Raw genomic sequence first — 15,907 nt, 5'->3', positions numbered from 1 at the left:
TTGAACTCCTAGACTCAAGGGATACTCCTGCCTCGGTCTCCCAAAGTGCTGGGATTACAGGCATGAGACACCGCGCCAGGCCTCAATTTCTCTTTTTAAACCACAGGGTGTGGTAACAGAATTTGAGTTTATGCTATGACAGTAGAGTTGAGTAACTTTAAGATATGGCTCCAGAAATATATCTAATGCATTTTAGCATGAAGATACTGCATGAAATTGACTGGATTGAGAAAACACTATTCTCTAGGCAAAACTGTGGTCTGCACAGTGTGTATTAAGCTAGGCCAAAGACATGGAGGATACCATTTTTGAGGAATTGTTAAATCCAAATGTACAGCAGATTTTGTTCTAATTTACATCCTTGGTGCACTTGCTCTAAGGAGTTTTGACAATTTCCCCTTTCGGAGGATCCCCATCTTTAGTTGCTAGTGCCCTGGATGGAGCTATACACAAAAATATGGTTTATAGGCTGGGTGTGGTAGCTCGTACCTGTAATCCCAGCACTTTGGGAGACTAAGCAGGAGGATCACTTGAACTTGGGAGTTCAAGACCAGCCTGGGCAACAGACTCTACAAAAAATATCTTAAAAATATTAGCCTGGCAAGGTGGTGCATGCCTGTGGTCCCAGCAACTAGAAAGGCTGAGGTAGGGCCGGGCACGGTGGCTCACGCCTGTAATCCCAGCACTTTAGGAGGCCGAGGCGGGCGGATCACCTGAGGTCAGGAGTCGGAGACCAGGCTGGGCAACATGGCGAAACCCCATCTCTACTGAAAGTACAAAAATTAGACACTTGCCCAGCTCTCTTGCCCAGACTGGAGTGCAATGTTGCGATCTCGGCTCACTGCAACCTCCACCTCCCGGGTTCAAGTGATTCTCCTGCCTCAACCTCCCAAGTAGCTGGGATTACAGGCACCCACCACCACGCCTAACTAATTGTGTGTTTTTAGTAGAGACGGAGTTTCCCCATGTTGGCTGGGCTGGTCTCGAACTCCTGACCTCAAGTGATCCACCTACCTCAGCCTACCAAAGTGCTGGGATTCCGGATGTGAGCCACCGTGCCCAGCTTCTGCTTGTTAACATGTGAGATTAGCATAAATTAGGGGTTGGCAAGCTTGTCCTGTAAAGGGCCAGTTAGTAAATATTTGTGGGCTATATTGTTTTCTGTTGCAATAATTCAAGCCTGCCACTGTAAGCACAAAAGCTAGACCCATAGACAACGTGGAAATTCTGTGGCACAAAAGCAGCCATAGATAATATGTAAATTAAAGAATGTGGCTGTGTTCCAATAAAACTTCATGCGTGCTAAAATTTGGATTTTATGTAATTTTCGTGTCTTCATATATATATATTATATATATATATGTCGCCATATATATATGTTGCCATATATATATAGATAGATATAGATATAGATATATATATATAGCAACAGGTTCTCGCTATGTTGCTCAGGCTGAACTCAGACTCCTGGGCTCAAGCAATCCTCCTGCCTCATCCTCCAGAGTAGCTGGTACTACTACAGGTGCACACCACCACACCCTGCCTGATATTTTTAACCACGAAAAAATATAAAAATCATTATTAGTTCACAAGGCTGTACAAATATAGGCAGGGGGCCAAATTGGCCTGTGAGCTGTAGCTTGCTGACCGCAGATCTAATAGCTACTGGTTAAATGAAGACAATCTAAAACCTGCCCCATCTTGAGATTACTGGTTAAAACCAATTTTTTTCTTATCTGGATTTCTTCAGAGCGGGCTGTGACAATAACTCACATACTCTGGTTTGCTTGAAAACGCTCATAAATAATGTGGAAGGCAAAAGGAGTAATCTTGGCTCCTTCCATTTCCCCCATATTGAAAGCTGAGCGTTAAGACAAAAAGCAAAATGTTCAAGGACATTTTACAAGAGGTCACCTCCTACACATGGAGAAAATCACATGTGCAGGGAGGATCCTGAAAGCCTCGTGCAAATAATGGGAGCGGACAAATAAAGGAAGGTGGCAGAGATTCAGGACTTCTCTGTCAGGCACCAGAAGTTTGGACTGAAGTGAAATAAAGGAATTTCCATGGTGTCCCACAGCTAACTGTTCTCTCCAGCCACGCACAAGTGTGTGTGGCCTTTTATTTATTTATTTATTATTTTTTTGAGATGGAGTCTTGCTCTGTCGCCAGGCTGGAGTGCAGTGGCACGATCTCGGCTTACCGCAACCTCCGCCTCCTGGGTTCAAGCAATTCTCCTGCCTCAGTCTCCCAAACAGCTGAGACTACAGGCGCCTGCCACCATGCCCAGCTAATTTTTGTATTTTTAGTAAAGATGAGGTTTCACCACATTGGCCAGGATGGTCTCGATCTCTTGATCTCATGATCTGCCCCCCTCAGCCTCCCAAAATGCTGGGATTACAGGCTTCAGCCACCGCACCCGGCCATAGGTTGGCCTTTTAAATGAGGGAAGGTCGGCTCAGGGGTCAGTAGGAGACTTACAGCCCTAAGTGTGTGCAGAGTCAGCCACACTAACATGTAAAATATCCACATTTTAAATAAGTAGGATAAAGTACATATCAACTGATTGGGGAGCCCCTGGTTAGCACATCTGTATCCAAAACCCCAATGATATAGAAAGGATGAATTGTTTTTCCCTTTTTTTTTTTTTCTAATTTAAAAATAATAGAGAAGGAATCTCACTATGTTGCCCAGGGTGGCTTCAAACTCCTGGACTCAAGCAATCCTCCTGCCTTGGCCTCCCAAAGTGCTAAGATTACAGGTGTGAGCCACCATGCCCGGCCTCTCCCTTTTTCTTAATCCAACTACTGACAAATGTAACTGCCAGTTTGGTAGAAGGAAAAGTCAATGCATGGAACCTTTGACATGGAATGAGTGAAAGAACTCTTGTGGTGAGAGAATCAGATAACTCTAGAATACACCCCTCCTAATTGAATCATTTTACCATTTTAAAACTATCATTAACGCCGTCTTTTGTAATAAATCAAAGATAAAAAGCAGTTCTGTATCTTGCACAAGTAGATACTACAGAGAGTGAGAGTTTGTATGGAAGTGACGTCAGCATCTTATCCCAGATTTCCCTAGCTCCATCGTCCACCCGCGGCCATTGCACGGAAGCACGAGCTCATCACGTACTATTATGTAGCTTTCGGTGCTCTCCTCACCACCCACAGCTCTAGACGATGTGAGAGAGGCAAAAAACAAAACCATCACTGCTATGGCTACTGGTCTCCCATTCACTTTTTCTTCTAGTGAAAAAAAGAAAAGAAGCAAGATCTCAAACATGGAAGTTCTTTTCTTCAGAATAGTTTTATTAGTTTGCATACAGTTTGTCAACACGCAACTTTTTTCTCTCCTGACACACAAATCCATTCAGCTAGAGCTTTCTTCTCCCCATATTTTACAGATCGTGACATGGTATGGATCTGCAGGCATCTCTGACCTTCGAAGCTTGAGGTTACTGCCACTACCTGTTGCCACGGCACCTTTAAGATTCCGCACTTTGGACACAAATTTCAAAAGCTCCACTTCAAGTTCGTTTAAGGTATTGAATACAGAGTCTTTGTAAAGAGAAGCATTTTGATTTTTCTTTAGTGGAGTGCGAAATGGGAAGCCTCGAAGGCCAGGAGGACTCTGCTCCTGTCGAGAAAGATATTCAAGGTCAATAATATCATGGACTTTGCTGGTTTTGACACAGTTCCAAGACAGTTGGGCTCATTTAAGAAAAGATGGTTCTAGCAGTGCTCGAGTGCAGGCACTGGCAGACTATGGCCAAATTTGGCCCTCCACCTGTTTTTGTAAATAAAGTTTTATTGGCACACAGTCATGCTCACTCATTTCTATATTGCTTAAGGCTGCTTCATGTTACAACAGCAGATTTGAGTAGTTGCAAGGAAGACCGTACTGCCCACAAAGCTGTAAATATTCACTCTCTGGCCCTTTACAGAAAAAGTTTGCCAATCCTTCCTCTAATCAGTTTGGGCGCAGGATCATGAAATGCTGGGTCTTTCTAGGGGAGAAAACGCTTTCTTTCCCTTTCTCCTTCTACTTGAAAGAATTGTTTATGGTCACTTTGAGGCCCAGCTGTTACTACTTTACACCTTCATCTCTTTTTTTTGTTTGGTTTTTTGAGACACAGTTTCACTCTGTCACCCAGGCTGGTGTGATCTTGGCTCACCGCAACCTCCACTTCCTGGGTTCAAGCAATTCTTTTTTTTTGTGAGACGGAGTCTTGCCCTGTCGCCCAGGCTGGAGTGCAGTGGCATGATCTCGGTTCACTGCAACCTCTGCCTCCCAGGTTCCAGATATTCTCCTGCCTCAGCCTCCCGAGTAGCTGGGATTACAGGCACCCGCCATCATGCCCGGCTAATTTTTGTATTTTTGTAGAGACAGGGTTTTATCATGCTGGCCAGGCTGGTCTCGAACTCCTGACCTCAGGTGATCTACCCGCCTCGGCTTCCCAAAGTGCTGGGATTACAGGCATGAGCCACCACCCCTGGCCGGGGTTCAAGCAACTCTTATGCCTCAGCCTCCCAAGTAGCTGGGACTACAGGTGCCCACCACCATACCAGCTAATTTTTTTTTTTTGGGGACAGAGTCTCACTTTGTTGCCCAGGCTGGAGTGCAGTGGCACGATCTCAGCTCACTGCAACCTCTGCCTCCCAGGTTCAAGTGATTCTCCTGCCTCAGTCTCCCGAGTAGCTGGGATTACAGGTGTGTGCCACCACACCCAGCTAATTTCTGTTTTTTTTGTTTTTTTTGTTTTTTTGAGACGGAGTTTTGCTCTTGTTGCCCAGGCTGGAGGGCAACGGTGCAGTTTCAGCTCACTGCAACCTCCACCTCCCAGGTTCAAGCGATTCTCCTGCCTCAGCCTCCCAAGTAGCTGGGATTACAGGCATGTGCCACCACGCCTAATTTTGTATTTTTAGTAGAGACGGGCTTTCTCCATGTTGGTCAGGCTGGTCTCAACTTCCTGACCTCAGGTGATCCGTCCGCCTTGGCCTCCCAAAGTGCTGGGATTACAGGCATGAGCCACTGCACCCAGCCTTTTTTTTTTTTTTTTTTTTTTGAGACGGAGTCTCACTCTGTCACCTGGGCTGGAGTGCAGTGGCTCCATCTCGGCTCACTACCACCTCTGCCTCCAGGGTTCAAGTGATTCTCCTGCCTCAGCCTCTCGAGTAGCTGGGATTACAGGCGCCCGCCACTACGCCCAGCTAGGTTTCGTATTTTTAGTAGAGACAGGGTTTCACCATGTTGCCCAGCTGGTCTCAAACTCCTGACCTCGTGATTCACCCGCCTCAGCCTCCCAAAGTGCTAGGATTACAGGGGTGAGCCACTGCGCCTGGCCTAATTTGTGTATTTTTAGTAAAGCCGAGGTTTCACCATGTTGGCCAGGCTGGTCTCAATCTCCTGACCTCAAGTGATCCGCCCGCCTCGGCCTCCCAAAGTTCTGGAATTACAGGCATGAGCCACTGTGCCCGGCCTACACCTTTATCTCCTTACAGAAGTCTCATATTTTGTTGGGATGATATCATTTCCATTTAGCTCAGGAATTTGCAGTAAGTCAAACACTAGGAAAAATGTAAAAAGCAAGGGAACAGTGAATTTGGCCCTGTGAATAATATAATTTTGACCTTCTAAAACACACCATAAGTTCTTTTTTTTGAGACAGAGTCTCAGTCGCCCAGGCTGGAGTGCAGTAGTGTGATCTCAGCTCACCACAACCTCTGCCTCCAGGGTTCAAGCCATTCTCCTGCCTCAGCCTCCCAAGTAGCTGGGATTACAGGCACATGCCGCCATGCCCAGCTAATTTTTGTATTTTTAGTAGAGACGGGGTTTCACCGTGTTGGCCAGGCTGTTCTCAAACTCCCGACCTCAGACAATCCACCTGCCCTGGCCTCCCAAAGTGATGGGATTACAGCATGAACCACTGCGCCCGGCTGAGTTCTTGAATCTATCCTACATTTGAAAAAATCCATCTAACCAGAAGAACTTTGAGCCAAGAAACTAGAGGTCATCTTCCACTGTTTGTCCCAATATCTGTGGATGTGGGGACAATTGTCTTCACTAAGGATACATCAGGAAGTGAATTTGCCAACTTTGCCCAGGACCATGAGGTCGGTTCATTATACCCAACGGTGCCGCCTAGACTCACTAGAACATCCGTTTCCCTGAGACTCCTGAGATTGAATCAATATGGTGTAAAAAAATAGAGCCATCCTTACCTTATTCTTCTCACTGTCTCTTTGACACTTCAGTATCACAAACGGCACAACAGCAAACAAAAGCCAGAGCCATTTGCTCCCAAGCCAGCCTTGGGTGTGCTCTGGTAGGTTCTGCCGAATCCGAAAGTGCTCTCCACACGGCACCTTCCCCTGGGGTTCGCTAGTTTTCTGTCTCAGAGAAGAGAACATAAAGGCATAGCTGCAGGTGAGGCACAGAAGCAGGACCAGGGACGATTTCAGTGTCCACATGGTGAGCAGAGATGGGGAAGGGAGTTGCTCATGACGGGTTTGCTTGCCCTCGCAACTGGGAGACTGGGCACCTGGTGCCAGGCCCTTGGTGATGTCACAGAGGCCCTGAGCTGAGGCCACCCTGGCCATTGTGATGATTTCAGGACAGAGGTTACAGGTCACAGGGGTCGCCCGGGAGGAGGACTCAAAGGGAGATGGGGGCATTTCCAGCAGGCAGTCAGAGAGAGAGGATGGGCACGACGGGGTGCCAATTCCCTGCCAGGGGACTCTTTCCAACCCTCGAGCTTTTGCTGGGAGAGGCCATCATGTTTTTGTTTTTCATTTGTTTGATCCAAACACTGTGATGAGCAGAGGGAGATGCCATGTGCCCCGTGGAGCTGAGTTAAATGGGAGAGAAAGATATTAAACCACAGGCTACCAACAAACTCGGAGCCACCTATGTGTTTTGTTTGGCCTACGCTGTTTCTAAAAATTATTTGTCAGTACTTAAATGTTGTGGGGGGTGGGTATTTCACTTTAAAAGTCCAGGTTTCCGGCTTCCTTTGAAAATATGAGAGTGTGGCCGGGCGCGGTGGCTCACGCCTGTAATCCCAGCACTTTGGGAGGCTGAGGCGGGCAGATTACAAGGTCAACAGATCGAGACCATCCTGTCCAACGTGGTGAAACCCCGTCTTTACTAAAAATACAAAAATTAGCTGGATGTGGTGGCACACGCCTATAGTCTCAGCTACTTGGGAGGCTGAGGCAGGAGAATCGCTTGAACCCAGGAGGCAGAGGTTGTGATGAGCCGAGATCGTGCCACTGCACTCCAGCCTGGCAACAGAGCAAGACTCTGTCTCAAAAAAAAAAAAAAAAGAAAAAGAAAGAAAAGAAAATAAGAGAGTTCTGGAAGCACTGGGCCCACACTGTCATAGAACCAGTCTTCTGCTAGAGCCTAGTGAAATCATCCATCCTGTGGCCATATTCCCTCCACAGTCCCCACCACTCCCTATTACCACATACCATCATTGACAGCAGCAGTGTGTGCCTGCCTTGGGTTAAGAGTACACTTTGGAGCCAGGCCCAGTGGCTCACACCTGTAATCCCAGCACTTTGGGAGGCCAAGGTAGGCGGATCACCCAAGGTCAGAAGTTTGAGACCAGCCTGGCCAACATGGTGAAACCCCATCTCTACTAAAAATACACAAATTAGCCGGGCGTGGTGGCATGTGCCTGTAATCCCAGCTACTTGGGAGGCTGAGACAGGAGAATCACTTGAACCCGGGAAGCAGAGGTTACAGTGAGCTTAGATGGCGCCACTGCATTCCAGTCTGGGCAACAGAGCAGGGCTCAGTCTCAAAAAAAAAAAAAAAAAAAAAGAAAAGAAAAAAAGAGTATACACTGGGCCAGGCACAGGGGCAGGGGCTCACACCTGTAATCCCAGCACTTTGGGAGGCCAGGGTGGGCAGATCACCTGAGGTCAGGAGGAGTTCCAGACCAATCTGGCTAACATAGCGAGACCCCATCTCTACTAAAAATACAAAAATTAGCCAGGTGTGGCAATGCATGCCTGCAATCTCAGCTACTTGGGAGGCTGAGGCAGGAGAATCATTTGAACCTTGGAGGCAGAGGTTGCAGTGAGCTGAGATCAAGACACTCTACTCCAGCCTGGGTGACAGAGTGAGACTGTGTCTCAGAAAAGAAAAAAGAGTATAGTTCGATTAAAATTGTGGTAAGAGGCCGGGCACGGTGGCTCATGCCTGTAATCCCAGCACCTTGGGAGGGTGAGGTGGGCGGATCACCTAAGGTCGAGAGTTTGAGACCAGCCAAGCCAACATGGAGAAACTCCATCTCTACTAAAAATACAAAAAAATTAGCTGGGCATGGTGGTGCATGCCTGTAATCCCAGCTACTCGGGAGGCTGAGGCAGGAGAATTGCTTGAACCTGGGAGGCAGAGGTTGCGGTGAGCTGAGATCGTGCCATTGCACTCCAGCCTGGGCAACAAGAGCGAAACTCCATCTCAAAAAAAAAAAAAAAAGAAAAAAGAAAAAACAGTTGTGATAAGAACAGGAAGCTTTAGAGACTAGCACAAGAGGACTGCTCTATACTAGGTTATGCAGGAAGAGTGTCCAGAAAAAGATGGTTGAGTAGAGCAGGGGAGATGATTAGGAGTTGGAGGGTAAAATGGGAAGGGGCTGAATCCTCCAAGTAAGAAGGAACAGCTAGCTTGACAACTGAGGCCAAGGCTGGGAATGAACCTAGGACTCCACAGTATACCTGAAACCATGAGTTCTTTAAAATGACATGAAACAAGAAATCCTGGGTGCTGGAACGCACAGCTTGTACTTGTTCCCCTGGGTCATCTGTAGAGCTATCTTCCTGAGGAAGGCTCTGATTCGCAGACTTACTCCCGAGGAGCAGAACTTCATGCTGCATAGGAAATAATCAAGGGTCTGCTGGGCACCCTCGCTGTGCCTTAAATTGTACTGAGCTCTGTGGAGTGACAAAGAAGTTCTACAAGCTATGGCCAGGGGCAGTGGCTCATGCCTGTAGTCCCAGCACTTTGGGAAGCCAATGTGAGCAGATCATCTGAGGTCAGGAGTTCGAGACCAGCCTGACCAACATGGTGAAACACTGTCGCCACTAAAAATACAAAAAAAAAAAAAAAAAAAAAAAATTAGCCGAGTGTGGTGGTGCATGCCTGTAATCTTAGCTACTTGGGAGGCTGGGGCAGGAGAATCACTTGAGCCCAGGAGTTGCGGCTGCAATGAGCTCAGATGATGCCATTGCACTATAACCTGGGCAACAGAGCAAGACTCTGTCTCTAAAAAAAAAAATGAATAAATTCTCCTGAGCAGTCTAGGGGAAAAAGAAAAGAACACATGTGGTACATACCATAGTTGTTCAATGAATCCTTCTGTAAAATGATGTCTGATCTGGCCCTTACCAACCCAGCAAACCCAGCTTCCTCCATTCCCACCTGCCCTGCCAGCGTCCTCTCTGTTCCTCCACATGACAAACTTGAGCAAACTCTTCCCTTTGTCCTGACGTCTGCCTGGACCACTTTTCCAGAATCCTTTTCCTGCCTACGACTTTGTCCTCCATTCCTGCTCCTTGCCAAAATGGCATACAGTAGATACTCAGTATGTTGTTGAATGGATGGATGAGTGGGTGGGAGGGTGGATGGGTGGGTGGGTAGATGGATGGATGGGTTAGTGGGTGGGTGGATGGATGAATGGATGGATGGGTGGATGGCTGGATGGATGGGTGTGTGGGTGGGTGGGTGGTTGAGTGGATTTTTGTTGTCGTTGTTTTGAGACAGAGTCTTGCTGTGTCGCCCAGGCTGGAGTGCAGGGGCACTACGTCAGCTCACTGCAAGCTCTGCCTCCCAGGTTCAAGTGATTCTCACTCCTCAGCCTCCTGAGTAGCTGGGACTACAGGTGCATGCCATCACGCCTGCCTAATTTTCGTATTTGTATTTATTATTTGTTTATTTATTTATTCTTTTTTTGAGATGGAGTCTCACTCTGTTGCCCAGGCTGGAGTGCAATGGCACGATCTCGGCTCACTGCAACCTCCACCTCCTGGGTTCAAGAGATTCTCCTGCCTCAGCCTCCTGAGTAGCTGGGATTACAGGCGCATGCCACCACACCCAACTAATTTTTGTATTTTTAGTAGAGATGAGGTTTCACCATGTTGGCCAGGCTGGTCTCAAATTCCTGACCTCAGATGATTCGCCTGCCTCGGCCTCCCAAAATGCTGGGATTATAGGACTGAGCCATCGTGCCAGGCCTGTATTTTTATTTTTTAATTATTATTATTATTTTTGAGATGGAGTCTCACTCTGTCACCCACTGGAGTGCAATGGCACAATCTCAGCTCACTGCAGCCTCCAGGGTTCAAGCAATTCTCCTGCCTCAGCCTCCCAAGTAGCTGGGATTACAGGCACCCACCACCATGCTTTGCTAATTTTTGTATTTTTAGTAGAGACAGGGTTTCACCTTGTTGGCCAGGGTGGTCTTGAACTGACCTCAGGTGATCCGCCTACCTTGGCCTCCCAAAGTGCTGGGATTACAGGTGTGAGCCACCACATCCAGCCTAAGAATAATTTGTTTTCTTTTTTTTTGAAATAGGGTCTCACTCTGTCACTTAGGCTGTAGTGCAGTGGCACAATATTGACTCACTGCAAACTCCGCCTCCTGGGTTCAAGCGATTCTCCTGCCTCAGCCTCCCAAGTAGCTGGGATTACAGGCGGGCACCACTGCACCCGGCTAATTTTGTATTTTTAGTAGAGACAGAGTTTCACCATGTTGGCCAGGTTGGTCTCAAACTCCTGACCTCAGGTGATTCACCCACCTCGGCCTCCCAGAGTGCTGGGATTACAGGTGTGAGCCACCATGCTGGGTCTTCTTTTGGCAGCTTTTTAATGGCAGCTTCATTAAACAGGGATGATATACAATCATGAAGAAATGTGATTGGGCCAAAAATTAATATGCTCTCATATTAACAGACTGATTGGGGAACCCATCAGGGCCTGTCCAGATTCCTCTTGGTCTCTCTGTGCAGCTTTCCTTGCTCTAGGGTATGTGGCATGACCCTCTCGAATGAGGTCTTTGGGCTCCCAATCTGATTAGAGTCCTACCTTGGGCAGGGAAAGGAGGACAGAAAGTCAGAGAGAGAGATTCTGTTTCCCTAGGACTACTCCTAAGGACTAAAGCACCCCAACTTTTTTTTTTGGACACAAGGTCTGGCTCTGTCACCCAGGCTGGAATGCAGTGGTGCAATCATAGCTCACTGCAACCTCCACCTCCTGGGCTCAGGGGATCCTCCCACCTCAACCTCCTGAGTAGCTGGGACTACAGGTGCATGCAACCATGCCCGGCTAATTTTTTTTTTTTTTTTTTTTTTTTTTTTGTAGAGAGGGTTTTGCCATGTTGTGCAGGGTGGTCTTGAACCTCTGGGCTCAAGTGATCTGCCTTCCCCAATTTCCCATAGTGCTAAGATTACAAGTGAGAATCATTTTGCCCAGCCCCCAAACATTATTTTTATTTTTATTTTGAAGACAGGGTCTCACGCCACCACCCAGGCTGTAGTACTATGGTGCAATCATGGCTCACTGCAGCCTCGACCTCCCAGACCCAAAAGATGCTCCTACCTTAGCCTCCCAAGTAGCTGGGACCACAGGTGCACACCACCGCACCTGGGTAACCATTCTTTTTATTTATTTATTTTTTTGAGACAGAGTCTAGCTCTGTTGCCCAGGCTGGAGTGCGGTGGTGCAATCTCAGCTCACTGCCACCTCCACCTCCTGGGTTCAAGTGATTCTCCTGCCTCAGCCTCCTGAGTAGCTGGGATTACAGGTGTCTTCCACCATGCCCAGCTAATTTTTGTATTTTTGATAGAGACGGGGTTTCACCATGTTGGCCAGGCTGGTCTTGAACTCCTGACCTCAGGTGATCTGTCCACCTTGGCCTCCCAAAGTGCTGGGATTACAGACATAAGCCACCATGCCCAGCCACCATATTCTTCCCGGGAAGATGCTGCCCACCCTTCAGGGCCCGGGGTTGGGACCCTTGAGGGACGCCTATGCCTTCGAGGCAGGGCCTCCTTCCCCTGAGGCCCCAGGCATCTGGGCTGCTGTCTGCCCTGCCTCCCTCTCCTGCTTCTGCTGCAGCCGCAGAAGCCATGGCCTCCTGCCTCATGGTCTTGGTCTTCCTTGGGCCCTGGGTGACTTTGATGCTTGTGAGGATGACAGCACTGGTCAACTGGGTACTGGCCCCAGAGATGCCTATGCACTCATTCCTGGGACCTGTGGGCCTGCTGTTCATGTGGCAAGAGACATTTTGCAGATGAATTAAATGAAGGATTTTAAGATAAGTCATGATCCTGGCTGCAGGAGGGCGGGTCACCATTCTCCAAGAAAGGGAACCTGGCCCCTTGGGGAAGTGGCTGATTCCAGGATGAAGGCAGGCAATGAACCAGATGAGCATGGAGCATCTTGGGTTGCCAGAAAGTAAGGAATTGCTCAAAAGAGGAAGGGGCTTGCTCACAGAACACAAGTGCCAACCCGAAGCAGCTCCTAATGCCAAAGGTGGGAAAGGTGGAGCCAGAAAATAACCAAAAAAAAAAACACACCTGTAAGTCCACACAGAAATCCATCCGTCAATCATCGGCGAAGGAACAGCTCTTCTTACAGCAGAATTCCAATCAATAAACACTGTAGGAGAGAGGAAAATAGAAATCACCATTAGGCAAGCACCTAAGTATGTACAGAGAAGCCATCAGCCACAGTAACATGTAAAATACCCACATTTTGAATAAGTAGGATAAAGAACATGTCAATTAATCTGGGAGCCCCTGGTTAGCATACTTGTATCCAAAACTCCAATGGCATAGGATGAATGAATTCTTTCTCCGTTTTCTTGTTAATTTAAAATAATAGAGATGGGGTCTCACTATGTAGCCCAGGGTGGTTTCAAACTCCTAGGCTCAATCAGTCCTCCTGCCTCGGCCTCCCAATGGGCTAAGATTACAGGTGTGGGCCACCATGCCGGGCCTCTCCTTTTTGTTTTTTTCTTTTGAGATGGAGTCTCGCTCTGTCGCCCAGGCTGGAGTGCAGTGGTGCGATCTCAATGCAACCTCTGCCTCCCGGGTTTGAGCGATTCTCCTGCCTCATCCCCTTTTTTTTTTAATCCAATTATTGACAAATGTAACTGCTAGTGTGGTAGAAGGAAAAGTCAATATATACGGAACCTTTGACATGGAATGAGTGAAAGGACTCTTGTGGTGAGAGAATCAGATAACTCTAGAATACACCCCTCCTAATTGAATCATTTTACCATTTTAAAACTATCATTAACGCCGTCTTTTGTAATAAATCAAAGATAAAAAGCAGTTCTGTATCTTGCACAAATAGATACCATAGAGAGTGAGAGTTTGTATGGAAGTGACGTCAGCATCTTATCCCAAATTTCCCTAGCTCCATCGTCCACCCGCGGCCATTGCACGGAAGCACGAGCTCATCACGTACTATTATGTAGCTTTCGGTGCTCTCGTCACCACCCACAGCTCTAGACGACGTGAGAGAGGCAAAAACAAAACCATCACTGCTATGGCTACTGGTCTCCCATTCACTTTTTCTTCTAGTGAAAAAAACAAAAGAAGCAAGATCTCAAACATGGAAGTTCTTTTCTTCAGAATAGTTTTATTAGTTTGCATACAGTTTGTCAACACTCAACTTTTTTCTCTCCTGACACACAAATCCATTCAGCTAGAGCTTTCTTCTCCCCATATTTCACAGATCGTGACATGGTATGGATCTGCAGGCATCTCTGACTTTCGAAGCCTGAGGTTACTGCCACTGCCTGTTGCCACGGCACCTTTAAGATTCCGCACTTTGGACACAAATTTCATAAGCTCCACCTCGAGTTCAATTAAGCTATTGAATGCACAGTCTTTGTTGGGGGAAGCATTTCTTTTTTTCTTTAATGGAGAGTGAAGTTGGCCGCCTCGAAGGCCAGGAGGACTCTGCTCCTGTCAGGAAAGATACTCAAGGTCAGTAATATTGTGAACTTTGTTGGTTTTGACACAGTTCGTGTTACAACAGCAGACTTGAGTAGTTGCAAGAAGACCATACTGCCCACAAAGCTGAAAATATTCACAGCCTCCCTGGCCCTTTACAGGAAGGGTTTGCCGATCCCTGCTCTCATCAGTTTGGGCACAGGATTATGAAGTGCTGGGTCTTTCTAGGGGAGAACGCACTTTCTCTCCCCTTCCCTTTCTACCTGAAAGAGTTGTCTGCGGTCACTTTCAGGACCAGCTCAAACTACCTTACACCTTTATCTCTTCAGCACAAGTCTCTTATTTTGTTGGGATAATGATACCATTTCCATTTAGCTCAGGATTTTGTAGTAAGTCAAACACTAGCAAGAATTTAAAAAACAGGGGCTAGTGAATCTGGCCCTGTGAATAATTTTGACTTTCTGAAACACACCATAAGTTCTTGAATCTATCCTACATTTGAAAAAATCCATCTAACCAGAAAATCTGTGAGCCAGTAAGCAGAAGTCACCTTCCACTCTTTGTCCCAGTATCTGTGGATCTGGGGACAATTGTCTTCACTAAGGATACATCAGGAAGTGAATTTGCCAACTTTGCCCAGGACCATGAGGTCGGTTCATTATACCCAACGGTGCCGCCTAGACTCACTAGAACATCCGTTTCCCTGAGACTCCTGAGATTGAATCAATATGGTGTAAAAAAATGGAGCCATCCTTACCTTATTCTTCTCACTGTCTCTTTGACACTTCAGTATCACAAACGGCACAACAGCAAACAAAAGCCAGAGCCATTTGCTCCCAAGCCAGCCTTGGGTGTGCTCTGGTAGATTCTGCCGAATCCGAAAGTGCTCTCCGTATTGCACCTTCCCCTGGGGTTCGCTAGTTTTCTGTCTCAGAGAAGAGAACATAAAGGCATAGCTGCAGGTGAGGCACAGAAGCAGGACCAGGGACGATTTCAGTGTCCACATGGTGAGCAGAGATGGGGAAGGGAGTTGCTCATGACGGGTTTGCTTGCCCTCGCAACTGGGAGACTGGGCACCTGGTGCCAGGCCCTTGGTGATGTCACAGAGGCCCTGAGCTGAGGCCACCCTGGCCATTGTGATGATTTCAGGACAGAGGTTACAGGTCCCAGGGGTCGCCCGGGAGGAGGACTCAAAGGGAGATGGGGGCATTTCCAGCAGGCAGTCAGAGAGAGAGGATGGGCACGACAGGGTGCCAATTCCCTGCCAGGGGACGCTTTCCAACCCTGGAGCTTTGCTGGGAGAGGCCATCATGTTTTTGTTTTTCATTTGTTTGATCCAGACATTGTGATGAGCAGAGGGAGATGCCATGTGCCCCGTGGAGCTGAGTTAAACGGGAGAGAAAGATATTAAACCACAGGCTACCTACAAATTTGGAGCCACCTATGTGGCTCAAACTAAACAAACAAAAAATTTGTTTTTGTTTTTTTTGGGGACGGAATTTTGCTCTTGTTGCCCAGACTGGAGTGCGATGATCTTAGCCCAGACTGGAGTGCAATGATCTTAGCTCACCGCAACCTCCGCCTCCCGGATTCAAGCCATTCTCCTGCCTCAGCCTCCTGAGTAGCTGGGATTACAGGCATCCACCATCACGCTTGGCTAATTTTGTATTTTTAGTAGAGACAGGGTATCTCCATGTTGGTCAGGCTAGTCCCGAAATTCCGACCTCAGGTGATCCACCTGCCTCGGCCTCCTAAAGTGTTGGGATTACAGGCATGAGCCACTGCGCCCGGCCCACCTATGTGTTTTGTTTGGCCTACATTGTTTTTAAAAATGGTCAGTACTTAAATATTGGGGGGCATTTCACTTTAAAACTCCACATTCTGGCTTCCTTTGAAAATATGGGAGGTCCAGAAACAATGAGTGCACACCCTCA

General features: G+C 47.5%; 2 protein-coding genes across 4 annotated transcripts; both read right to left on the bottom strand.

The window, feature by feature from the left end:
• Positions 1 to 3,290: 3,290 nt before the first annotated feature.
• Positions 3,291 to 6,598, bottom strand: LOC129529113 (protein FAM209B). The gene is made up of 2 exons (XM_055372893.1): positions 6,225 to 6,598; positions 3,291 to 3,639 (listed from the first exon to the last, which is right to left on the bottom strand). The coding sequence occupies exons 1-2, from the start codon at positions 6,471 to 6,473 to the stop codon at positions 3,373 to 3,375; spliced, it is 516 nt and encodes a 171-aa protein (XP_055228868.1). The 5' UTR covers positions 6,474 to 6,598; the 3' UTR covers positions 3,291 to 3,372.
• LOC129529112 (protein FAM209A) lies at positions 6,260 to 15,117 on the bottom strand. Of its 3 annotated transcripts, XR_008674521.2 has the most exons (4): positions 14,731 to 15,117; positions 13,691 to 13,985; positions 12,588 to 12,669; positions 6,260 to 6,392 (listed from the first exon to the last, which is right to left on the bottom strand). XR_008674521.2 is itself a non-coding variant. In XM_055372892.2 (3 exons), exons 1-2 carry the CDS (start codon positions 15,106 to 15,108, stop codon positions 13,719 to 13,721), a joined length of 645 nt encoding a protein of 214 aa, XP_055228867.2. In that variant the 5' UTR covers positions 15,109 to 15,117; the 3' UTR covers positions 13,483 to 13,594; positions 13,691 to 13,718. The 3 variants fall into 3 exon arrangements, 2 of the variants coding, with proteins under 2 accessions (XP_055228867.2, XP_055228866.2); XM_055372892.2 differs by lacking the exons at positions 6,260 to 6,392; positions 12,588 to 12,669 and adding an exon at positions 13,483 to 13,594; XM_055372891.2 differs by lacking the exons at positions 6,260 to 6,392; positions 12,588 to 12,669 and having other exon boundaries at positions 13,637 to 13,985.
• Between the last annotated feature and the right edge of the window lie 790 nt (positions 15,118 to 15,907).

Source organism: Gorilla gorilla, chromosome 21, assembly GCF_029281585.2.
Source record: "Gorilla gorilla gorilla isolate KB3781 chromosome 21, NHGRI_mGorGor1-v2.1_pri, whole genome shotgun sequence".
Lineage (NCBI taxonomy): Eukaryota > Metazoa > Chordata > Mammalia > Primates > Hominidae > Gorilla > Gorilla gorilla.
The sequence above is the reverse complement of the archived record's forward strand: the minus strand, read 5'-3'. Positions and strand labels throughout refer to the sequence as shown.